Source organism: Filicampus tigris, chromosome 1 (assembly GCF_054856515.1).
Source record: "Filicampus tigris isolate MCC_2025a chromosome 1, RoL_Ftig_1.0, whole genome shotgun sequence".
Lineage (NCBI taxonomy): Eukaryota > Metazoa > Chordata > Actinopteri > Syngnathiformes > Syngnathidae > Filicampus > Filicampus tigris.
This window is the reverse complement of record NC_141217.1, coordinates 30,900,964-30,926,292: the sequence shown is the minus strand read 5'-3', so window position 1 is coordinate 30,926,292 and position 25,329 is coordinate 30,900,964. Positions and strand designations below refer to the sequence as shown.

At 39.9% G+C, this 25,329-nt stretch overlaps 3 protein-coding genes across 3 annotated transcripts; 1 reads left to right on the top strand and 2 right to left on the bottom strand.

Annotated features, from left to right (window-relative positions):
• Window positions 1–1,894: 1,894 nt before the first annotated feature.
• Window positions 1,895–9,310, bottom strand: timm17b (translocase of inner mitochondrial membrane 17 homolog B (yeast)). Its single transcript, XM_086031787.1, has 6 exons — window positions 9,196–9,310; window positions 8,390–8,489; window positions 8,261–8,324; window positions 8,060–8,188; window positions 6,274–6,384; window positions 1,895–5,278 (listed from the first exon to the last, which is right to left on the bottom strand). The coding sequence occupies exons 1-6, from the start codon at window positions 9,219–9,221 to the stop codon at window positions 5,196–5,198; spliced, it is 513 nt and encodes a 170-aa protein (XP_085887913.1). The 5' UTR covers window positions 9,222–9,310; the 3' UTR covers window positions 1,895–5,195.
• Window positions 9,311–9,983: 673 nt separating this feature from the next.
• Window positions 9,984–14,523, top strand: pqbp1 (polyglutamine binding protein 1). The gene is made up of 7 exons (XM_086031774.1): window positions 9,984–10,089; window positions 10,658–10,725; window positions 10,816–10,927; window positions 12,578–12,678; window positions 12,754–12,942; window positions 14,059–14,116; window positions 14,199–14,523. Exons 2-7 carry the CDS (start codon window positions 10,659–10,661, stop codon window positions 14,347–14,349), a joined length of 678 nt encoding a protein of 225 aa, XP_085887900.1. The 5' UTR covers window positions 9,984–10,089; window position 10,658; the 3' UTR covers window positions 14,350–14,523.
• Window positions 14,524–14,765: 242 nt separating this feature from the next.
• Window positions 14,766–22,789, bottom strand: gpkow (G patch domain and KOW motifs). Its single transcript, XM_086031761.1, has 11 exons — window positions 22,578–22,789; window positions 22,242–22,444; window positions 21,815–21,948; window positions 18,359–18,465; window positions 17,363–17,576; window positions 17,157–17,289; window positions 16,150–16,324; window positions 15,946–16,066; window positions 15,243–15,312; window positions 15,078–15,163; window positions 14,766–14,980 (listed from the first exon to the last, which is right to left on the bottom strand). Exons 1-11 carry the CDS (start codon window positions 22,760–22,762, stop codon window positions 14,849–14,851), a joined length of 1,560 nt encoding a protein of 519 aa, XP_085887887.1. The 5' UTR covers window positions 22,763–22,789; the 3' UTR covers window positions 14,766–14,848.
• Between the last annotated feature and the right edge of the window lie 2,540 nt (window positions 22,790–25,329).

Here is a 25,329-nt window from a genome sequence, read left to right as displayed (position 1 = left end):
GGTGGGTTAGACAGATACGAAGCACATATCCGGCCAGTAACAAAATATACCGGTAATAAAATAAACAGAGGGGTGCAAAAGTAAGTATGTTTAAAAAACAACAACACGGAAAGCACGTACGATACTTATTTTGTTTATTATTCATCAAATGTCACAAATTTCACCGATGTGATACAACTGTATCTCTACTTTTGCTTCCAGAGATCGGCACCGCCTATGTGACGGACCAGTCTACCTATCCGCCTATAAAGGATGCCCATTTTGTAGGCGATAAACAACTGACGGGAAACTTAAAAAAATAGTTGGACTAAGCGTAGTTGGAAACCCATTTATGTCATCCATGTAATCGTCTATTTTCACGGACCGGTCCGTCACATAGGCAGAATACTCAGCTCTGTGTAAGTGCAACTTAAAAAACTCTACTATGCAAAGCAAAAGCCATTTATCAACAACACCCAGAAACGCTGCTGGCTTCTCTGGGCCCGAGCTCATCGAGGATGAGATGAAAGTGGAAAAGTGTTCTGTAGTCTGACAAGTCCACATTTGAAATTGTTTTTGGAATTTGTGGACGTTGTGTCCTCCGGGCCAAAGAGGAAAAGAAACATCCGGACTGTTTATGGATGCAAAGTTCAAAAGCCAGGATCTGTGATGGTATGGGGTTGTGTTAGTGCATGTGTGTTAGTTATGATTATTTGCTAAAAACATTTGTCAGTTTGAACATTAAATATAGGCTGAAAATGATTTGCAATATAGGCTGAAAATGATTTGGGGTTGCACATATTCAGGATGAATGTACATAATAAAACTTCATTATTACTTTTTTTTTTTTTTTCCAAAATGTCTCAAGAATGTCATTAACCTGCTCTTTCATTAAATTTGTAAATCCTGGGTCGTCCGCTGGGCCTCCTGCTTGTGGGACAGGCCTGGAAATCCGTCTTAATCAGATGCCCGAACCACCTCATCAGGCTCCTCTCAACGTGGAGGAGCAGCGGCTTGACTCTTCTCACTCTATCTCAAAGGGAAAACCCGGACACCCTGCGGAGGAAACTAATTTTGGTCGCTTGTATCCGGGATCTTGTTTTTTGGACACGACCCACAGCTCGTGACCAAAGGTGAGGCTTGGAAGGTAGATCAATCGGTACTTAGAGAGCTGAGCCGACAAGCCAAGCTTCTTCACCACAACTAACCGATACAAAGTCCACATCACTGCAGATGCTGCACCGATCCGCCTGTCAATCTCCCATTCCATTCTTCCTCATTCGTGAACAAGACCACATGATAATTGAACAGCCGTATCAGGGGGTTTGGTACCCCAAACTCCTGATGCGCCCCCCGCAGAACTCCCAGAGAGACATGGTCAAACACCTTCTCCAAGTCCACTAAACACTTGTAAACTGGTCGGACTCGCAACATCCCGAGTTGAGGTCAGCAGTGGGACATAAACCCCTCCACCACGATATGGTGGCGGCTTGTGGAATTTAATGATATAAATTTGTTCAAATTGATTTGTTATTTGTGTTTATAAAATACTGTTTTATAAAGTTGAGAGGAGCCAGATGAGGTGGCTCGGGCATCTGATTAGGATGCCGCCTGGACGCTTCCCTGCAGGTGAGGTGTTCCGGGCATGTCCCACCGGCAGGAGGCCCCGAGGACGACCCTGGACACACTGGAGGGTCTCCCTGCTGGCCTGGGAACCTCTCGGGATCCCTCTGGAAGAGTTAGAAGACCTGGCTGGAGAGAGGGAAGTCTGGGCTTCCCCGCTGAAGCTGCTGACCCCGACCCCAGATAAGCGGTAGTTAATCGATGGATGGATGGACGGACAATACAAACATTTGTGTTGTTTTTTTGAAGCAAAGCACACGGGAGGGGAAAAAACACAATCTCTTCATCGGACAACATTTGATGTCTTTATTCATTTGAACCACTTGAATAAATATCATGAGAAAATAAACATTCTATAGAGAAAAACAAAATCACGCTGCTATATATGTGATCCTACCTTAGGAAGACACATAAATGCCCTTGAGCAGTAAAATGGATTATAGTGCAGTCATTCATCACTACTTTTATTGAGCCAAGGCAAATATTTTAAAGCAATTATTCTGTGGAGTTTGCATGTTTGCTGGATTACCCGGTAAAGCCATGCAGGGACCCGAATTTGTAATGGGTTTTCTTCGGGTACTCTGCCATCCTCCCAATTATCCAATATTATGATTTTTTTTTTTTTAACTAAAATGATCATGAAATGACAAATAATATATCTTTGCTCATCTATGGGTGGTTATCATAAAGTATGATCCAGCCGGATGTTCAAACGCTGACCCACTTCGAGAGTCAATATTTTCATCAGATTTCACTGCTTACAGTGTTGCAGACATACTGCAGGGATGTCGTTTGTGTATGAATGTACGGTATTGTGAGTGGTGAAAAATAGCCATCACCACCACTTCCTCTTGATGACATGCAAACACACCCATGTAATTAAGAGCCTTTTATACCTTTAAAATGCGGTAGTTTCAAAAACAGTTGATAAAGTTGTTACTTGGCAAAATGTCAATGCAACCCAATTCCGTTTAATCGAGTCCTACGCTGTCCATAATGTGGTAATATTTTGCCAGAACAAAATTACGTTCTGTGCGTTTCCTTCTGTGTCCACAAGGTGCCACCGACGATCTACTACTGTAATGTACTGTATACTTCCACTAGAACAACTTTCATAGCTGAACCGGAAGTTCAGTGGGTTCCCTGCAAAATATGATTTTAACTTCTTTTATATCACAAAAACTCATTTTTCAAAATTCTACGACGACCGAGTAAGTTACGTGTGGTTCAGTTTTATCGGTAAGGCATATTCAATAAAATAGATTGATAATTATTTCAAGCTGGTTGTAATGTACACACTATTCCTTTGGTGTATTCTTGCATGTGAGTCAGCAGGATTTGAATGGCGCACAGTTTGGCAGCAGGCATTCCGTATTTTGCAATGCGAACGCTGATCATTTGTTATGTCTAGCCGTGTAAGATGGCCATCGTTCACCACTCAGTTTAATTTGTGCGTACAATTGGTAACTTGTACCAGTTTTTCAAATGAATATCTTTGTAGGAGTGCAGTAAAGCTGATCAAGTGTAAAAATAATTAATTAAAAACTAATTTTTTTACTTGAGTGCCGTGCTTTGTGCCCAGGTACCAGGTGCTCCAATATAAAATAACGGAGTAGACCCTGACTTTCAACAATCTCTTGCGAACAAAGGGCTGAGAGAAATATCTTCATTTATTCATGGAAAGCTGCAGAAAGATTTGATTAAAGCATGTCAGTTTTACCTGGTAATGAACAAGTTTATTATTGGTCTCTCATGTCACACTTCGGGTTGATAATTTTTGAGAACCACCCCTATCAATGCAAGTGACGTATAGTGACAGTCAGTACAGTTGATACAGTCATTTTGTGTGGTGCATCAACCGATTTTTGTAGTGTAAAACATGTGCCTTGGCTCCTGCAGCGGTTTCTGACATGTGCAATATGTACAGCCGCACAGTGCGGCATTTCAACAACAACAAAAAATGCTACGTGTTATGTTTTTTATTGGCATCATGACATATTTGTATGGGGAATTGTGTTGGACACATTGCATTACAATGGGTCTTCAAGGATTCTGCTTCTGCTGACCTTGCGAGTAACAGAAAGAAGGTTGGGGAATACCGTGTCATAGAATATGGATGGACACCCTTTCATTTGCTTGGTTGTTAAGTCCCATAAACAAGTTCAACAGATTTTTTTTGTTAATCTATTGCAACAAATTACAATTGTCAAAAGCACATTTTCATATATCTAATTTTAATGGATTTATGTGTCCCTAAACCAATTTTTGACGCTGATTTCAAAAATATCTTTTTTATTAGCAAATCAGGTTTTCAAGAAATTTTCATTTTTTTGTTTTTCATTTTGACTAATAAAAGTTTGTGCAATACGGATTCTACCATACATTATAATTCATGACTCTTGACATTTCTGAAAAAAAATTCGCCTGTTTCTGAACCTAACCCTAATTCAGGGATGTCCAAATGCAGTCGTCAAGAGCTGCTATCCTGCATGCTTTAGATGTTTTTTCTCCTCCAACACACCTGTTTAAAAACGATCAAGATCATTAACAGGCTTCTACAAAGCTTGTTGATGAGCTGATCATTTGATCATGCATTATCATGCAGGGTAGCGGCCCTCGAGGACCGGATTTGGACACCTCTGCATTCATTCATAAATATTATTAAATATGTCACAATATTACATTATTGAATAGTAGGGTTTCCCCCAGTGCCTCATAAGCCTAGCAGGCCAGTAAAAATGTCAACGCTACATATAGTGGTGCCTTGAGAAACGCGGTTCCTTAACTTCTGAGTTTTTTCATCGCTTGGCTGATTTCTTTGTCCTGAGATAACAGCAAATTTTAAGATACGGGTGCGCTTCAGAGCCCCGCCACTAAATGCCGCCAAAGATTTTCACAACATTCGGCCACCATAAATTCACAATGGTTTCCTTGCAGTGGAAGAACATTATCAGTTGATGGCGCTAATGTACCATCGAATTGCTTTGCTAGCTACCAACAGACACCACAGAAGAAATAAAGAAGTACATGGGTACACTTGTACTTTGGGCTCACATTTTCCATGTTTGCGGGTTATGTGGACTGTCGAGGAAATTTATTTTGTGCAAAAATACGTTAAGAAAAACTCATTTGGATAGTCACTTTTCAGGAGACCTCAAAAACGGAATGTTTGTTCACATCTTAACGTTAACATATGTTAACATATATGTTTTTTACTCAATGCATTTCAACAGGCATCAATTATACGCAGATTTTCGCTATTTGTGGGTCGGCTTGGTCCCTATCCCCCACACTTGCGTACGTTTCATTGGGGAGGATAATTTGAGACACGAGTGCGGTCATGGAACAAATTAAACTGGTATCTCAAGGCACCAGTGTAGTTTTTGTGGAAATATCTATGGTCTCTATTCACAAAAAATATATATACATCTTCCCTCGTGATAATTCATGGTCACTTCCACCTGAGGTCAACTGACTTTCACACATGGAGTCATTCTCTGCATCCCTTCATCACTGTACCTGCAGCAAAGTTCCCGTGGTGCCAGGCTGAATGCACTGAGTGACAAGTGAGTCGACAGCTGACCTCTGCGGCGCTACTGAAAGTGAGCCTTTGGTGCCGCGTCGCGCTCTTCATGCTTTGGAGGCAACTGACTGGGATCCTCTGCAAAGGGAATTGCTGGATGGGGACAAACAACAAGTATGGATGAGTGATTTTGGCCATGCGATCAAGCGTCTGAAGTAGTGATTTCTTTCATTAAGGCGGATAATCGTGCCCATGGTGTTTGAAAATCTGAAATTGTGCGAAATATGTTATTGTAAGTTAGACATGTTTTTTTTAAACTTTATTCTGTTAGATTTCGGCCTGTTTGGCACACATAATTAGATAGGTGACTTCAGCGAGGCCATTGCATTTGCATGTTTCCCTATCTATGGCACCCTTTAACACACTTACCAGTTGAAACCAGTTACGACGAACGAAACACATTGTCAGGTTATGCCGTGCTCCTGTGTGGGCGTGGTTAAGACACATTTATCAATTTTGGTTAGCTGAGACCTTGTTCTGCACCTGTGTGGTTGAAGGTCTCTATGGCCGAGTCTCAATTTTCTTGGCATCCATTATAGTTCAATTAAAGATGAAATAACTTTTCAATTCAATCACCAACGCACTGCGTGCATAGATCCCGAGCCAGGATGTGACGTCAGTGATCTCGGGTCGCCGGAATGTTGTGCCCCACCTTGGTCCTGTTAATTGCATTCAAGAGGAGCTACTGCGCTTGGCAAACGTTTAATGTGAGTCAATGGGTAAAGGGATGTGCGCCCCGGACTGGAAGTATGTCACTAATCAGAAAACGCACATGAATGAAAAAAAATTCACTTCATACACTATTTATCCTGCTCATCTAAAAATATACATATACGGTCATTTGAAATATTTTTATTTTACTATCAGTCATTTAAATGTTTTGTCTTCAAGGAAAGTAACGTGGTGACCACCTTGCATGGTAGGGTGGCACCCTGACACCTTCAGAGTTTTTACACAGAATATAGGCTCCTTATTTTTTATATTGAAATTGACACGTCCCTGCAATAATGACATTGAGGAATACGGTCATGTACTCGCCAGTGTGTTAGAAGCACCAGTAATAACACTGCAATGGTGTTGTCACTTACGGTTCTGAAACTGATGTGCTGTATATCTTGTTAGCAGGATTCCAAAACCTTCAATTAGAGCGAGCAGAACTCCCCCCATCATTGCGGAGCCCATCATGGTTAATGGCCCACCTGGAAAAATAAAAATCCAAGTAATTGCATGTGGCCATCCAGAATGGTGTGTCCATATTTTGGTAGTCTTTTACTTCCTGTTTTGCTCTCATTAACCTGAGCTTTATTGAACTCTCAGGCAGCACAAGCACAATTTTCTAAATGTTTTTTTTAATTTTTTTTATGTCATTTCTTTTTTCTTTTTTATTTCATTACGGTATATCATTTGAAGAGAAATGAGGCCATCAGCATTTGATTGCTTAGGCTTCACAGTTTTATAAGCATATCATTTCCTTGCCCTCGGCTCACCTTTTACCATCTGGAGCAGCATTAACTTGCACCAATGCCACCTGGTGAAAAGTGTTTCTGTCCCCAACTGCAGTCCAGTGCCAGTTTGAGAAGCTTTATGACGATCGCACTGCTCCAACGCGGAGTCCAATTTACGCTTTCTATGGCAACTGTCTCTAAATGGATCTGTTTTTGACAAATCAATTGTAGTGGAACACGGGATTCCTACAGATGGTGTTCGTGCAAAGTCAGGGAAAGTCTATCAATTGGAAGATCGCAGTCAAGGACATAGCCCCGGTTGCAGCGGCGATGACGCCCAGCCAGGGGTGTCATCAGTCCATAAACCTTTGCTCCCAAACTTTTGTGGCTCATGTCTGTAAGTCTTTGCAAAATCCAATCTGGTCTTTTACTTCTTTTTATTTCTTCTCTCGAAGTATTCTTCGAAGAGTGTTTTGGATACCTCCACCTGGAGCCCATCCCAGCTGTCTTCGGGCAGTAGGCGGGGGACACCCTGAATTGGTTGCCAGCCAGTCGCAGGTCACACAGGGACAAATATCTGCACTCACAATCACACCTAGGGGCAATTTAGAGAGTCCAATCAACTTACCATGCATGTTTTTGGGATGTGGGAGGAAACCAGAGTACCCGGAGAAAACCCACGCAGGCATGGGGAACATGCAAACTCCACACATGCAATGACATGTGCCCCATATTGTTTTTATTAAACCCATCACCACGCTGTATGTGTGTGTGTGTGTGTGTGTGTCTGCTGTTTTTGTTTGATATTTTTTTCTTTGTTTGGTGGTGTGTCATCTCATGCGGCGCCTGCATGTGATGTCAAGATTACGTTCTCGACGCCTATTGGCTGTCACCGACGAGGGATGGACCAGGACCACGTGGGTCGATTAAATATGCAGGATAGAACACAGTGGCGGATAGGCGATGCCCAGCTCTGTTCAAATCACACTTCTTGTTTTTTTTTACTCTACTTTCCTTCCTTAGGGCACTGCGAAGATTGCTAAAGAAAGTTGATTTTTTTTTTTTTTGAGAATACTACTGTTGGTGCTCAGTAAACAGTACACAAACGTACTTAAAATGCTACAACATGCCAAGGGAATAAAGATAGAAACTAGCCAATGTCTAAAATCTGGCATATTTATATGTACGTTGTAGATTATCATTAATATACAATATTCCCTTTTCAACAAATAAAATAGAAGTTATTTAAATAGACATATTGCTCCATCTTTTGATCGGATCGTTGATGGGTTATCGTTTTTTTTTTTAACTAGCTGATCGGCGATAGGCCCCAAAAATCCTGATAGTGTAAATGTCTAAATGAGAACTTGAACAGATTGTGGTCCAACTATGACGTACCCCTGTGGTGTCTACTTGAGTTTTCTCTTACTGCGTGCAGCCAGGATGGCCCCCGTCAGAGCACCGCTTGTTATAGAGTTCCACGGATCCTCTTTTCCTCTCAAGCGAACTAAACCACAATCAATGGTGGAGAAGAGACCTCCCCACACCGCAAAGCTACCTGCAAAACAAATCAAGATAGTGACGTTAATGTATCAGTTCTAGCACCTTCTAGCTTCAACGACTTGCTTACCGCCAATCTGCGGAGCTCTTAACTTCACCGCATTTCCACTCCCTTTAAGTCTGTGTGCAACTCCCTGAAATGTTACAATATTGTCGCAAAAAAGTACAGAGGGGGGAAAGAATGAATAAGCGCACTTACCGCCGGGGCATTTCTAAAGCCCTTGACGGCCTGAAACACTCCTCCGCCAATGGCACCCATGGTGAAAGCGCCTCCACAGTCATCCACTATTCTCCATGGGCTGACAAACATTTGCAACATGACATGAATTTTAATAGACTATACACAAGATGCATTATTGATCAATGACAAGCATATGCATACTATCTGCTCTTAGTGTAATTGTTTTATCTTGATTTGTCTTATTGTGGGACTAATAGATGATATTGAGGAGTATGGGCAAATTAACTTTTTTCTGTAAAAGTAACAGATATCCAGTACTTTGACAGTATGTTGGGATTGCAAAGGTTGTCTTAGTCAAAAGTGGTACAAGTACATACACGTTTCATACACAGTACTTAGAAGTACAGAGACTTGATTTGAGCAATAATCTATTAAAAGTAGAAACAACATTTTTGCATCGTGTCGTCATCTGCAGAGGTTCAAAAAAGCAACGCGTCTTAATGTATAGTGGAAAGTACAGACATCTGTTTTCAAATGTAAGATTGGTGCAGTAACAAGGTTTTTGAACGTCCTTTCTCCCAACCACTAGTTTTACTATAGTTCAACTGGAAGATAGATCAAATATATAAGATACAATGGCACTAAAGAGTAAAGCTGTCAGCGCTTACTGATTTATCCTAATCTCTCTACGATCATGACAGACGGCTGACCGTCCTCAAAGCTAATAATTCTACTTGGACACTTGAACTATGTGTAGCACTGGGTCGAATAGTTTAATACGTGTATAAAATAAACTTTAAAAATGTTAAAAATGTTAATGTTACCAAGGTTCACGAGCATACTCCTCCATGTTTGTTGTGGTAGACCTCTGTGTGTGACGTCATTTTCATTATCGCCTCATTGAAGTTTCTTCTTTGTCTCTTCTTCTTGCTTAGAGGTATGGCACCTCCAACTGGTCTGGAGTAAACGTGCATGAAAAAAGCGACTGGAGGCAAAAGGCATGGTCCGATGACGTAATTGTAGGCGACTCACAGTAAGAGAACTACATAACCCAAATTCTTTGTTTCCTTTCATCTTACTGTTTTAGTTTAAGTAATTTGGATCACTTTAGGAAAGTGTATCAAACTTAACGACGCGTTGGTTATCATTTCTTTCTTTCTTTCTATGAAAATGGTTAAAACAAGTACCATTGTGTTCTGTCGCGTTGCCCCCCACCATGAATTTCGTCTTTCTTCACTTGTTATTTTAAAGACAATTAGGACAATAATCATGTTTTCAAAAAATCTTTATTCAACATATGCCAACTACATTAACAACTCGAACACAATTTTCATTTGAAAACAAAAAGAACATAACGCTACATTCCACAAGAAAAATAATTAGAAAAAAAATATATAGAGAGCATAGGAAAAAAACCGACTAAATATATTTTAAAATATTTTACATAATTACTTTATGTTTCAAAGAATACCTAATTGTATAATATAATGTTTGAACTCGTTAATGAAAACAGTGAAGCTGGGATTCCTTCCCATGAACTTACATTCACGAATATAAAATTTTGCCATCCTTAAAAGTAAATTAATCAGATACACTTTTGTAAAATAATCATGTTGTAGTAGTTAGCATTTTCCCCTCTCGTTGCACGTCATACGCGTCATTACTGTGCGCCGCAGAAAGTGGTTTCGTCGGTTCTGCTAGCGATTGTCTCAAAGCAGGTAAATAAGGCTTATCTTTAGTCTGCATTTTATTTTCAACTTCATTTTGTTCTTTACGTATTGTCTGTTGGGTCTGTTTGATTGTGAGCCAAAGGAGAGCTCTTTTTTCTCTCTCGATCCATTGCCTATGCTGAAATCTTGGTTACCACCATGTTGCTCTGCTTAACTCGTAACTTGCATTCGAGCGAGTTTTAAAATTTACCTTCGTTTGAACTTGAACTTTTGGTTTCAACCATGTTATTTACGATAATGTATAGGGAAGTTAAATTGCTACCTCTTCACCATTACCTTAGAATTGATCAAGCAAGAATCGGAATCCGAAATATATTCATATAAACCACTATGCATAAATTCCACATACATGCCTAAAAAAAAAAAAAAAAAAACCTATACAACATGTAAACACTTACATACTAACCCCCCAACAGGCGCTGGATAAACATGCAACCAAACAGAAAAATACAAATGCAACAGTGTTTTTAGATGATACTATTTCATCCCTATAATCAATCAAATAAAGGAAACCAAAATATATACATCGTAAGAGATCTTTGTCATCATTTTGCAGGATGCCCCTTCCTGCAGCACTGCTGGCCCGCTTGGCCAAAAGAGGGATTGTGAAACCCACAGAGCAAGGTTGGGCGCAAAACAAACACATTGGAACAAAATACCCAGTCCCATTTCAATGGATTTAATTCCTGTGCCATATGCCATTTTTCCATCCAGGGGCAGATGAGGAGATTATTGCTGAAGATTACGACGACAACAATGTCGATTATGAAGCCACCAGAGCAGAAAATCTGCCACCAAACTGGTATAAAGTGTTTGACCCTTCTTGGTACGTATTGCTTGATTTCTGCAACGTGGCAACGTTGTTGACATTTGACATCTTCACAAAACATTTTTTAGGATATAAAAAAAGTCATCCAAACAGATACAAACTTTGATTTCAGTAATTTACCAATCAGAATTTGATGGACAATAAAGTCTTTGTCTTCATGAATTGTATTTTTCTTGGGTTTTTGCAGTCATGTTTTTCAGACATTGTTACAGTCTAAAAAAAGTTGTAAGTCATATGTTTCAGTCATTGAAACCATACAGAATATGATAAGTATCTGTCTTCATGATTATGCAGCTCTGAGGAAAAAAATAAGTGACTGCAGCAAAATTATTAGTTTATCAGATTTTTTCCATTTATAGTCTGTGTGTTCTGATCAGGGTTTTATGCTGCCGATTCTGATACCTAATCACATGGACTTGGTGCACTTTTTTTTCAATTTAGAGCTGTTCACTAATGATTACTTTAATAATCAATTGATTTGTCAACATTTTTTGATTCAGATTTAAAAAACAAAAAACAAAAAAAAACAAAAACATTTCCATCCTTACATGGCTCAAAATAATTGTTTTTTTCTTTGTAGAGCAAGTTGCTAGCAGTGATTTCATCTGAGGAGCAAATTTCTAATATTGAGTAGCAATTTTTTTGCAGGTTAATCCCAGGGATTTGAAGCAAGGGTTTTATTAAACAATAAAAATACGAAAAACATAATAGGGCATTTGGGGGCGGCATGGCTCAGTGGTAGGGTGGCCATTTACCAACCCAGAGGTTGTGGGATCGATTCTCGGCCATTGTGACCATGTCGAAGTATCCTTGAGCAAGATACTGAACCCCCAGTTGCTTCTGATGCTGTGTCATCAGTCGGTGAATGTGAACTCAGCGTGAAGCGCTTTGAAGGCCTTAATAGGTGGAAAAGCGCTATACAAGTGACAGCCATTTACCATTTACTTGAACACCCAAGCACACAATTCCACGTCAGTCTTAGATTTTCTTAGATTGGCGGTTAAGCGATGCCCATCTCTGGCAATTAGCATGGCTTCTCCGTCTTTTCTTATCATCCCTTCATGAGAATGATACATGACAGAAGTGTAGCCACAGAGTTGACGATTACTGACTTAGGAGGAACTCCGCAACATAGTTGTATTAAGTTCATTTTGTCTTCCTTGTTATCTTTATTTTGGTTGGTTCATATATAACAGACAATCGAGATTTTTAGGTCGTTTTATTTCCTGACATGTTTCGGCATGTATTTCCGCCTTCATCAGGCATCAGTTTTTGCCTTCATCAGAGTGCACTCCGACCAATCACGGCTGACCTGTTCTCTGAATCTGAGCCGGTCGTTGTGAGCAGTTGTGATGTCATTTTCAGTCGACAGAAGACAAAATGGCTGCCCCCAGAGATGGCTAAAAGCGAGTGCATTTTGCTGCTTAATTTATATTCCACAAACGCAAAATTAATCAGAATGCCGTGTTTCAACTAGTGGGCCTGCTGGGAACATATTCTTGAAATAAATATGTTTGGGTTGACTTCCGCTTTAACAAAATGCACAAACTTTAGGGTTTAGTTCCTGGTCAAAATACCAAAAAGTTCCAGTGTTTCATTTTCGAGCTGTTAATATCTATATATCTCTTTTTTCTATTGTTAATTTAGCGGCCTTCCTTACTACTGGAATGTGGAGACAGACTTGGTGGCCTGGCTGTCGCCAAACGACCCGTCTGCTCAAATAACAAAAGCTGCCAAGAAACAAAAAGGTTGACCAAAAAAAAAAAAAAACATGTTCAGTATGTTGTGGGATGTTTTTCCTAACTTTGCCTTGAATTGCTCAGTGGAGGCGGGTGACGACCGAGTTGAGCGTCAGTCCGAGAAGACAGACAGAGAGCGGGACCGAGATCGCGAGCGCTATCGAGATAGAGATCGGGACAGAGAGCGCGACCGTGAGAGGGATGAGCGCCGCGAACGAGACAGAAGAAAGCAGCGGAGGGAAGACACGGCACCCTACAACAAGGGCAAAAGAGGTCTATTGAAATCCCTTTTGGACTGTTTATTCTTTAGTCTAACTATGCAAATGGTACTCATCATAATTGAAGTCATTGACTGTTAGAGAATACACAAATTTGAATGTTTTTAAACAAACCATTCAATGATAACAGTATTGTTTATCAAAATGAAGTTTTTGTGAAAATGCACTGTTCCAAATTATGCAAAGCGTGGTTTCAATACATTTTTATTGGTTATAAAGAACTGAAAATAGTCATTAGGTTAATTTGTGGCATTAGGCCGTTGTATATGCTAAAATCAAAAACTATTAAAATCAAAACAATTTACCAGGTCAAGTTCCATTTTAACATAAGTCCTCTTATTTGATAGCGGCTTTGCAAATCTTACTTCCATTGAACTTGAGTTTTTGCAGATTCTCTGCTTGAATTTATTTGTAGGATATCAGAATATCCTCCCAAAGCTGCTGTTTGGATGTGAACTGCCTGTTTTTATTTTGAGAAAAGTAAAAAAAAAAAAATTATTGGGAGGTTTCAAAGAATACAAATTATTTTCTAACAGTTGATGACTTAAAATTAGGAGAAGTTCCATTTGCATAGACTCCATTTATAATGATCAGAGAAAAACAATTTGCTAATTTGGAACGTTGTGTAATTGAAAACCGCAATCGGGTTAACTCATTCGCTGCCATTGACAAATGTACTTGTTTTTTAACAGTCCAGTCATTCAATCCCAGGTACTTATTTATATTTTTTCAATTTTTTTCAAATGTTGGGGTAAAAGAGGGTTTGAAAATGTCTGGCAGTGAATGAGGTAACTATGACCTAGGCTTGTTTTTATAGCATTCACTTCAAAAAAGTATCTAAACACACTTTTAAAATAGAAAAAACATTTAAAAACAATCTATTGAGAGAGAGAAAGAGCAATGGATAAGAAAAATATTGTACAGTGTAACGGTGTACCACACCCTGTGCGTTTAGTCCCCCCCCCCCAAAAAAACTAGTCCAAATAATGTATGAGATATTTCCAGTCTAAAATATAGTTCAACCCTTGGCTCAATTAAAGTTGGAGAATATCATTGTAGACAATTCCAGGTTTCAAAGCTTGTTAAATATTTTTTAAAATTGTCTCCTCAGGTAAAAAAGACGATGAAATGGACCCCATGGACCCAAGTGCATATTCTGATGCTCCTAGGTAAGATATCACATGACTTGCTGGCCCTGTTGTTTGTTCAGAACACTTGAGCAAAAATATATATATATTTTTTTTTTTATAGGGGCTCGTGGTCAAGCGGCCTTCCCAAACGTAACGAAGCGAAGACAGGAGCCGACACCACGGCCGCCGGGCCTCTGTTCCAGCAGCGACCGTACCCGAGTCCGGGAGCCGTACTCCGCGCTAATGCAGCGAACCAATTTGTCAAGGAGTAATGCCAACTCCCGACTGTACTTGTACTGTATGTATTTTATCTTGATATCGGAAGTCTTGTAGAAAGCTCATTTTGTAAGCCACAAGTGTTTGCTAGGCAGTCTGATCTTGCATTACCACTTTGTCATTTTATTTAAACATCTTTCTAATAACAGATGTTACCTCATTTGTCACCATTGCTGATCCAGTTGAGTTTTTCCCATGATGGAGGTTTGCTTTTATTTCCATATGAATATCATCAAAAAGATCCTGTGTAAATACCGTATGTTGTTTTATGACCAAATATGAATGGCCGTTTGAGGACACACTTTTGTTCATGAAATGAAAGATAACTTGGTCATAATGTGTTGGTCAAAGAATTGAAAAAGGCCGACTTCTTTCATCTCATCTTCAGTGAGTGAAACTATTACTCTTCTAATAACGTGTGCAAATTCACAATTTTATTACAAACATTACAAAACGATTTTGTTGTTACAATAAGACAATAATATTTGCCCAAATTCAGAAGTGGTCAGTCGCTCCTAAATAGTGACAAATAAAGTCATAGTCCAAAGTGAAGAGTTTCTTTTCATATCTGTCAAGCTGGACCATCGCTCGGCACTTGTTCTTGTCCCGCTGCAGAATACGGCCCACCTGCACACACGTTGCATGTTTCGATACGGAGGCGAGCAACATGACTTCAAACGCAGTCAAAAGATCCTGTCGAAAATCCAGATGACTTTGGACTCACCTGTCCCCGATGCTCACCAAGCACAACCATGATGGCGTCGTATTCACTTTTGGGCACGATTGTTTCTAGCATGTCCTGCTTCACATCTGTCATAGGACAAAAAAAAAGTTCATGTTTTATTCTATAGAATTGAAAAGAAAAAAAAACGTCTTTCGACTAAGTTACCATCTATCAGTCTTCCTTCTTCAGTTCGGCAAATGCAGGTCGACGGCGTTAAGACATCCTCCACTCGCATCTGAAAGAACACGATATGATAACGTTAACAATGTGGCTTGATTTTGACCCATTCAGTTTCAGATCAGTGTGAGGGACATAATGTATTGGGAAGACATGGAAAATGTAAGTGTGACATCTCCCACAATCCAAAAACATGTTTTGATTTTACAAATCCAATTCAATTTTTGGACGGGGTGGCAAAATAGTGTCTGAAGTATGTTTTGAAGCGTTTGAAATGCTACGAGACGCTTTCCAAGTATTTTGATAGCAGCATCAAGTATTTGTTGTTGGGCTGTATCCCTTTCCGCTGTAAATAGGAGGTCCACTAAATCATCCCCCCCAAACCATTTCTACAGACTACTTGAATTGATATGACTAAAAAGATTGGACGGCAAGGTTTACATGCCTCGTTTGGAGCCCGCTCACAATCAATCGGGCCAATTTTAGGGTATTACTAATTAATTAACATTGGCCTAATCAATAACGTTCTCGTGAAAACAGTTTTTTTGTTGTTGTTGGCTACAGTAATACATTTCTCAAATATCTACTATGTATTATTTTTCAGTTAATAAAGTGACCACCAAAGTCCCCCAAACAAATATGTGCCTTGTCTCAATGAAGATTGTGAAATAGAAGCTGACGGGCGGAATACCTTTGAATTGTAGTACTTGCCCCCCTTGAAATCTTTGTCCACAAAACGAACTTTCAAGTCTCTCTGGAGCCAGGAAGGCGGCGCCTTTGCTTGCCTCACCCCTTTTTCCGGAGGCTTCTCTCTGGTGAAACGACAAATATTCATCCTTATTTGCGGTGGTTAGCGCAAACAATGTTACATGCTGTCTGCTTTCTATGGACGCACCTGTCACGACTGGATTCTCGGTGTTTCCTTTTCCTGTTATCTTTTCCTCCATCTCTCTCGGAGGACGCGTGTTTGACCTCGTCTGTGTGTTGTCTCTCTTTGTCCTCCCGTTGCTGTCGCTCATCGCGCTCTCTCTCCTCTTTTACCTTGGTTTTATGTGCTTTGCTGAGACGACCTGAATTTTTTTTTTTGGGGGGGGGGTTACTTTGTTAGTCCTTTCCATGATAACTAGTATGGTTGCAAAATTCCAGGACTTTTCAAAGGTGGAAACTTTCCACGGGAATTAACATGATTCACCAGGATTTTAGGACATTTCAGGTTGTCGAATTAGTTTGGCGGCAAAAGATAATTTTAATAATATGTCGATTATTTTTTCGATGACTCAGAGATAAAAAAACGTGTTTCAATTCCCATCCCTTCATTTGAAAACCGGACATTATTTCAAACTGACAGTGCAGGAAATGCACAAATATAAATTGTCTCTGATTCGGTTCATGGTCTGTAACATTTGTCATTGTTTTCTGAATCAAAAGCAAATGTTTGCAAATGTCTTATTTTGACGAAACACAAAAGATAATTATCTGCTTTCATAGAGGGCTAAGCAAATCAGACAATTTTAAGATCAACATTGGCTTAAATGATTAATCGATGATCAAAATCAGGGTTTCTGCAGCTATCAGTAAATCAAATTGAATGCTTTTTAATGCTGTTTTAAAAACAACTAAAAACACATGAATACCCACATCCTACTGCATACACGCATGCGCACACGTATATATGCTTTAAATGCCTTAATTTTCACAGAATACATTTCATGACATTTAATGCTTTATGACTTGCGGAAAGCATGAAAATAGTTGTCGATTCATTAGTTGTAGAATTGACAATTAGTTGTAAATTCGATGATGAAATATTGCACCTCTACACTGAACACAGGCAAAGAGCAGCAAAACAATTGCTATGGTTGTGACCCCAAAAACGATTTAGCCAATTCCGCCCCCACTTACTGAGGTCTTTGCTGTATCTGTCGTATTCCTTCTGCTTGACCAGTTTTACAGCATACTGATGGACTGACACCACGTCGCCGCCAATCGCCAACTTCACCAAAACGCGGGCGTTGTCTGTGTCCAGAGCTTCAATCTGCGCGGGAGAGAAGGTGGTCAAAGCAGCTCATTGCACATCTTCTTGTGGAAATGATGAAAATATATTTGACCTTTCCGTAGCGCTCCTTATGCGCCCCTGACTCCAGCAGCACACATCCGCCGCGACCAAACACCAGCTGCTCCTCCTCTTCATCCTTGCTGCGCTCCTCGCCGGGCTTGGGCGGGCGCCGACGTTTGCCGGGCTCCAGATCTTTGATGGCCGAGCGATCCGCCCCAAGACCCAAACCGATTACACGAGGCTTGTATTCATATGGCTTCACATCTCTGTCACAGGAAAAGTCGCTCATTACTGTTGGATTGAACTTCCACCTTTTATTTCATGGTATTTACATCAAGATGTGTGTAAGGTCTTTGACCGGCCAAGTCAATAACCGGACCTTAACCCAATCGAGCGTGTATTTTACCTTCTGAGGAGGAGATTGAAGGGAGAAACCCCCCTAAACAAACAAGAACTGAAAAAGGCTGCAGTAAAAGCCTGGGAAAAAAATTTCAAATGAAGAACGCTACCGTCTCTTGACATCAGTGATACCAAATATTATATGTTATTCACTTTTGCTCCCTTGATAAGTCGGTGGCTTCGAACAATAGATGCTCTGCCCGAAGTTGTTTAACACATACCATGGAATAAAAGCTGGAATTCTGAACTTTTGGCTCATGTTTATCTTTTGATCTGAAACTCGAATATTAGTCTTCAGTACACAACAAAAACAAAGGATTTGACCTCACTGTTGCAACACTTTTGGAGGGGACTATAAATCAAAACATCCATTGTGCCATATAACCCTATAGTTTTTATCCTGTTATTTTGATGTGTGGGTTCGATATCGGTGCAACAGTGACAACCTCTGCACCGTCAGAGCCCCACCTAGTCGGGACGTCACCGGCTTGGGAGCCCGAGCGACCAAGTCACTTTCATTTAACATGGCATTTCCTACATTTATAGTTATTTATATTTGAACAGAGGTGTGCAGGCATTTTATCCATCTATGTACTGCAATATATAATATCATTTTACTCGCAATGAAATAAACGAAAACAAGACTTACTGTTTAAAGGTGCGCCCAATGCCTTCCCCTTTCTTCCAGCCCATCCCCTTCAGCATGGCCAGTCCATAGCCTTCAACAGGAACCTTCTCATAATCTTCTTCTGTCGACTGTAGAACACATACATATAGTCAGAATATTGACGTTCCGCTTTCACAAAAGTTCATTTTGATTGATACTGTTTGAGAGGTTCTAATTAATTAAACACACAGTTTAATATTGCGGTTGTATTTTGCAAATTAATGGTGCAAGACAATGTTTGACAAAAAAAAAAAAAAAAAAATGCAAACACGCCAGTGACTTCCTGGACCTCCTCGACTGTCTAAACCACAGGTGTCAAACTCCGGTCCTCGAGGGCCGCTTATCCTGCACGTTTTAGATGTTTCCTCCTCCAACACACCTGATTCAAATGATCGGGATCGTTATCATGCCCCTGCAGAACTTGCAGAACCTCTCCTTTTCATCCCCTACCTCCCCCCTCTCTGTCAGATTATCCATCGCCGTGGCCTCACTGTTTTCACTATTACACCGATGACATCCAAATCTACTTATCTGCCAAATCCATTGACCAACAGGCCCACTCCACCCTCTCTTTCTGATATTAGCTCATGGATGCAAACAGCCTTTCTCAAATTGAATTGTACCAAATCTGACATTATCATAACAGGTCATTATGGGTCCCAACCCTAGACTTTCATCACTTTCCTTTGACAAATCCACCCTCACCTCACTACCGAAACCTTGGAGTTATCATGGACAACAATCTCACCTTCTCTCAACACATAGAAGCAGTGACAAAAACAGCTTTCTATCACCTTAAGAGTATCGCCCACTTTCAGCCCTCTCTCTCTTTCTCTGCACCTGAAACCCTAATCCGTGTTTTTAATCACATCACACATTAACTACAGTAACAGCATCCTACACAGAACGCCCTATAATCTCCTCCGCAAACGTCAATACATTCAAAACTCTGCCGCCCGCCTCCACACCAATACAAGTTCCCATGACCATATCACCAGTCGTCCAGAATCTTCAATGCCTTCCGATCCCTTACCGCGTCAAATTCAAAATTCTCCTACTCACTCAAAAAACTCTCCATAAGCAGGCCCCCAATTACTTGAAAGACTTGTTCCACCCCTGCACTCCTTCGCGTACCTTCCATTCCTTTCACAATAACCTCCCGAACGTCCGTCCCTAGGACCAGACACCGAACTTGGGGGGACAGATCATTCTCTTTTGCTGTCCCCTATTTGAATTCACTCCCAAAAGACATCTATGATGTTGACCCCCCCCTATTTTCAAAACCAAATTAAAATCACACCTGTTCAGCACTGCCTTTAACGTGCAATAATTAAATTCATGGAAAACTGAGCCAGCACCGCTTGAACAGCAACCTGTCCTAATTTTCTACACTTCACACATCACTTTACATCCCTGACTTAAACAAGGGACTTTTGCTTGTCAAGTGTACTTCTTGTGTTTCATATTGTTTGATTTATGTATGTTTGTCTGTATATTTTGTTTAGTTTACTTATTCTAAACTGTAAAGAGTCTTTGAATTCTTTTGAAAAGCATTCTATAAATTACATTTATGTTTATTATTATTATTAAGACTGCTCTGCATATTACAAAGAACTCAGTTTAATAGTTTAGCTCTCGCTAAATCAATTGAGTTAACACAGCTGCCATTATGACATAGAACTAGGGCTGCCCAATATTGGAAAAACATGCTATACGCAATATGGATGTTGACTATAGCGATATCGATATTATTGCGATATTTAGCGGACCTAAAGAAATTACATTTTTATTATCTAATGAAAGAAGTAAAAAAAAAAAATGTATGTGGCAAAATAAGCAAGCTCATTGTGTTCTTAACTAATTAATAGTAATTCCCCTAGATAATGTCCAACTATTGTGTGGAAATGAACATTTAAGTTTGCATTTGACTGGGCAATTTCAGATAAAAGCATACAATTCTCTAAGAAAATTGTTGCATGTCTTTGCATATTGCTATAGAAGCCTAAAATTTTCTTTTGTAGAAGCCCGTTTTTTTTTCTCTTAATTTTACTGTCCGCTAATAATGTTTGATATAGACGGCATTTGAAGAGACCGTAGGTATACCCACCTAGTGCCTTTGCATCAACGTAATGGGCTATATCGCACATAGGCCTATAAAACCACAGCTCACACCATTTTAACACACGTTGTCAAATACAAGTATACAATAATACCTACATAAAGTCAAAGTTTGCATGCCCTTTGAGTGCGACATTTTGTAGCTGAAACATTGCTTGCTTGTAAAAGTTTGGTTTTTTTACCAGCAGAATTAAAAAAAAATTCTACTGGCGCAAACAGGCTTCTGCAAGTTTAAAAGAAAAAAAAAAAAAAGCATTTTGGCGGGAATGGGCTTCTTCCATAGCAACCAAAAAAAAAGAAACATTTTTTTTTTTTTTTACTGACGGGAATGGGCTTCCATATATTGCATAGGCCATTATCGCGATATTGATATTTTCTCAATATGTAGTGCAACCCTACGTTGAACACTTCTATACCACTGCTATGAGTGCTATGACTAAAATGAAAATACTATTAAATTGGTATCTCTCTGATAGTATCAGTCAAACGAGCTGAACATTACTATTAGGCAGAATCTACAAACAGCTGTAGTTAAGTCTGGGCAATTTGGCCCTAAAATAAAATCTCCCATATTTTTCATTAAAAAAAAAAAAATCTGATTTTTATTGTTTTTCCCCCCTTTACTTATAGCAAAAGAAAATAACAATGATATTGTTAAAAAGAATTATTATTCTTTGATTTGCTTTATTTCTTGTATACCAAACAAGCTCTGAATCTATTTATTTTTTGAGACAAAAAAATATAATATATTCTTTTTTCGGTTCGGAGAGAAACATAATAGAAATATCGACTTTTATTTCACAGATGATGTGAAAATAAATTTTCACTTTTGGAAAAAAGTTCAATTTGTCAAAACATGCATTTTCTTTATAGCAGGGATTAAACTCGCAAGTCAATTAAAAAAAACAGTTGCTAGAGGGGTTGGAAAAGTTTCTAAATGTAGCGATTAAATTGCTAAGCAGGCAATGCTGACTGCGGTTTTGTAAAAATAAAATAAATAAAATTGTCCTGACACAAATCGAGTTAACCAATAAATTGATTGCCCAGCCCTAGCTCTTGGACTGGATCAATAGATTGTGCACAAACACAATGTGACTGGTCAGTCAAAAGCTCCCCCTGAAAGCACTCATATTTTAGAGTAAACTTTAGAATGTCCTTTGGCTTGATAAAGTGATGAAACATAGCACCAGCTCGAGTCATTTCACCAGCCACATCATTAGTTACACCTGCTCAATCTAATGATGCAATCCAAGAGACGGGGAAAAAAAAGAGGAGAGAACATTTCTGCCTGACCAGTTTGTGCTCGGTCCATCTACTTACAGGATCAGGCCGCAGTTCCACATTCAAACGGTCTCCGTCCTCGAAGCCATCAGGCACCTTGTTTTGCGCCAACAGGGGGATGGTGAGGTTTAGATTAGCCTCCGACTGCAACTCTTCCAGCTTCCGCCTTGAATCTACCAGGATCAAAAAGGAAGTCAGCCACTAGTATGAACAAAAGCAGTGGTGTCCTTGAAAAGACCTTCTTTATTTTACTTGAGTATACACTTGTCTGACATATACCTTATGTTTGAAAATATACTGTGTATTGTCTCTTTCCACTACTTTATACTTAAAATAACAGTACACTTACTTGAGTACTATTTTTGTCTACTCTGCCCACTTGTGTTGTATACAAGGTGTGAATACTTTTGCCACTTGGTCTGAACATAAGGTGCCAAGTGCTGATGCTCTCTGTAAGTAAACACACCTTCAATAAGCTCTTTGACCGCCTGAGCCTCCACGGAGTCATTCTCGTGAGTTTTGTCTTCACTTCCATCGCCGTTAAGTTGAGCCGATTTGCAGGTTTTGTCTCCATTTCCAAGGTTCTGGTCCTCTTGGTGGGGAGCGCGCCAACGGTTCTTCAGGATCAAGGGGATGACAAGTTCCGTTGGATCTTCAGATGGCTTCGTACTAGAAACATTACACAATGTTAGTAAGCTCTAGAGGGACCGCTTACGCTCGAATTTACACTTGGCAGATTTCTTTAAAAAAAAAAAAAATTGAGGCCAGCGATTCAAACAAAACACGGCTAGCATTAGCCTACCTCTGCAATTCATTTTTGGTGATTCCGGTCAAATAATCGATGTCATCTTGCTTGGTAACGGCGCCGGCAGTCGGAGGTTTGAATTTGCTCAACGTTTTAGCGAAGCCGAAAGAAACAGATGTTTTTTTCTCGTTTTGGTCCTCCGAAGACGAGGGGGAGCACGAACTGTTTCCGTGCGACGCCATTGTGCTACGGTGACGTCACGAGGAAGAACAGCATGATGGGATTTGTCGTTTTTTTCTCGTTCGTTTTCTTTCTTTCTTTTTTTTTCTGCGAACGCCGACATGCAGCTCGACCGCATCATTCACAGTCATACCACAGATGGCTTAGAAAAACTTTGCACAAGCAATTTCTCGATTGGTTCACTGAATCACTCTAAATCAGTGATTGCCAAAACTTTTCCCACTCGTAGTATAGTCCGTAGTCATAGTCCACTGTTTGGTTTAACTTCTCAACTCAACTTTTTGTATAGAGAACTTAAAAAACAACCACCGCTGCATACATCTAGTTGTACATAAAGTAAAAAAAAAAAAGAAATATGAAAGCAAAAACAGTTAAAACAACATAAAAACAGTAAACACAATAAAACATTAAAACAATGCAGAATTTCATGCTGAGTCAAAAGCCAAAGAATAAAAATGTGTGTTCAGAAAAGTTCTAAATATGGACAGACAGGGAGCTTGCCTAACATTTAATGGAAGGTAAATCCAAAAGGGAGGGACCGGCAATGTAAAAAGCTCGATTCCCTCACAGGCTCATCCAGTAGTGTCTGGTCCGCTGACCTGAGGCACTGGGCAGGTACGTAGAGATGGAGGAGCTCAGAGAGGTGAAGCGAGACCTTTCAAAGATTTAAAGATGAACAATATGGACAAGGAGCCCTTGAAGGGAGGCCAGAATTGGAGTTATGTGCTCCCTCCTACGAGCTCCAGTTTGGAGACGAGCAGCAACATTCTGGATCAACTGGAGACGCTTGAGGGAGGACTGGCTGAGAAAAGTGATATGAGAAAATGTACACAGAGCAATGCATTCCGATGAGAATGAATCCAAAAGACTAAATGGAATATAAACATACAACCGTATAAACACATCAATCAGAATAAAAAGGCCAAATCTGAATGGAATTTCATTCGGATTCAGGGGTGGTATATTCCTTTTGCCAATCCGAACATACATTATATTTAAACAGTTCTAACAGTATAGTCAAGCTTCGTCTGGTTTGCGTATGCTCTGCCTTAACATAAATGCATAGTGACGTCGTAGTATACGCTCTTTAACCCTCCTATTATCCTCGAGGTCAATTTGAGCCCATTCAATGTTTATCATTCCAAAACTACTTGACTTTTTTTGCTCTATTTTTCATGACTTTTCCTAATTCCATGGGGATGACTGATGACTGAACGGGAAAAGTGAAAATGGAAGTACAGTAAACTGTGGCAGTGAGTATAGCAACTGACATGAAGATGAGTCTTACTTGGCTCTGACCTGTCACTACATTAATGAGAATTTGCAGTTGTGTTCATCAGCGTTTGGGTGTACAATACTTTGGACAGAGTCACACTGCTGACAATTTGGCCCAGGTCAAAAGGGGCATGATGGATGAATGGGCCATAACCAATAAGGTAAAGTGTCTTGTGAGCGCCGAACATGATAGCGTCCGCCAGACACTTCCAGATTCGTCACTCAATATGCGTTGTACACAGTCTCAATGTATTAATCAGAAAATCAGGTGGTCAGGTTCCCGCACTTACAGACATCAGAAATAAAGCAAGGCAACTGTCACATATCTCCGTTCAAGCACAACAGCCAAGGAGAAGCTTGCTCAGGTGCGACAACATCTCTGAAACTCATCAATGAGGTGCCAATACGCCGGAACAGTACATATGAAATGCTGTCAAGGCTGCATGATGAGAGGGAACCCGTGTGGGTATCTCTGGCCTCTCTAAAGACAGATTTGACTCCACTGACAGCTGATGAGGTCACCATCATAAGACAAGCACTTCTAGTGCGAGAGAAGAGGGGCGAGTGTCAGGTTCAAAGGTCATCCCGATGATGAAAATGCTCTATTTTGCACTTGAGCGTCACGCTTCAACTTTGCACACACAGGCAGCCATACGTCTCCACGAACACCTGAAGCGTCGAGTCACAGACACTGCTTCCAGTCTGGAGTCTATGAGTGCGTTTACCTTAGCAACACTTCTAGACCCCAGATTCAAATCACTTGATTTCCGCAGTTCCTGTTACTGCAGTTACTGTCAGAGAGCAGGGCACCTAATTTAGTTACCAGAGCCAATAATAAGCCACGCTTATGTTTTAACGTGACAATTTATTGCTTTAAAACGTGAAATTTATCAACGCGAAACATAGCTTGTTAAATTGTGAAACTTATAACGTTTAAACATTGAGAAAAAAAACTTTCTGAAGTGGCAGCAATACACTATATAGCCACGACGTCATGGGCAGAACACCCTTTTTTTATGTTCACTTAATTTAAACATGTCCAGGAGTTACAAGTAGACGTAGATGATAAATTGACGTAATGTTCAAGGAGAAGGCAACATTAATATTTATTTATTCATTTTTAGAAATACCTCAGTTTACCATCTTTTAATCAACAACCAATCTAAATGTTCAAATTAGATGAATTCAAAGGACTGCCCCCCCCCCCCACACACACACACACACACAACCCCAATGGACTTGTAAAAAGTATGAGAACCGCTAGAATTGTAGAAAAAGAGAGACTTTTGTTCCT

What these genes read in the sequence shown, in the direction of transcription:
- gpkow (XM_086031761.1), bottom strand. Translation starts at nt 22,762, where the DNA reads ATGGCGTCGCACGGAAACAGTTCGTGCTCCCCCTCGTCTTCGGAGGAC. An exon ending in CAGATACAGCAAAGACCTCA is followed by an intron (nt 16,325 to 17,156) that starts GTAAGTGGGGGC and finishes AAAAAAATTCAG; the next exon opens with GTCGTCTCAGCAAAGCACAT. An exon ending in AGAAGGAAGACTGATAGATG is followed by an intron (nt 15,164 to 15,242) that starts GTAACTTAGTCG and finishes GTCCTATGACAG; the next exon opens with ATGTGAAGCAGGACATGCTA.
- timm17b (XM_086031787.1), bottom strand. Translation starts at nt 9,221, where the DNA reads ATGGAGGAGTATGCTCGTGAACCTTG. An exon ending in GAGTATGCTCGTGAACCTTG is followed by an intron (nt 8,490 to 9,195) that starts GTAACATTAACA and finishes AATGTTTGTCAG; the next exon opens with CCCATGGAGAATAGTGGATG. An exon ending in AAGAGCTCCGCAGATTGGCG is followed by an intron (nt 8,189 to 8,260) that starts GTAAGCAAGTCG and finishes TTTGTTTTGCAG; the next exon opens with GTAGCTTTGCGGTGTGGGGA.
- pqbp1 (XM_086031774.1), top strand. Translation starts at nt 10,659, where the DNA reads ATGCCCCTTCCTGCAGCACTGCTGGCCCGCTTGGCCAAAAGAGGGATT. An exon ending in TGTGAAACCCACAGAGCAAG is followed by an intron (nt 10,726 to 10,815) that starts GTTGGGCGCAAA and finishes TTTTCCATCCAG; the next exon opens with GGGCAGATGAGGAGATTATT. An exon ending in AGCTGCCAAGAAACAAAAAG is followed by an intron (nt 12,679 to 12,753) that starts GTTGACCAAAAA and finishes TGAATTGCTCAG; the next exon opens with TGGAGGCGGGTGACGACCGA.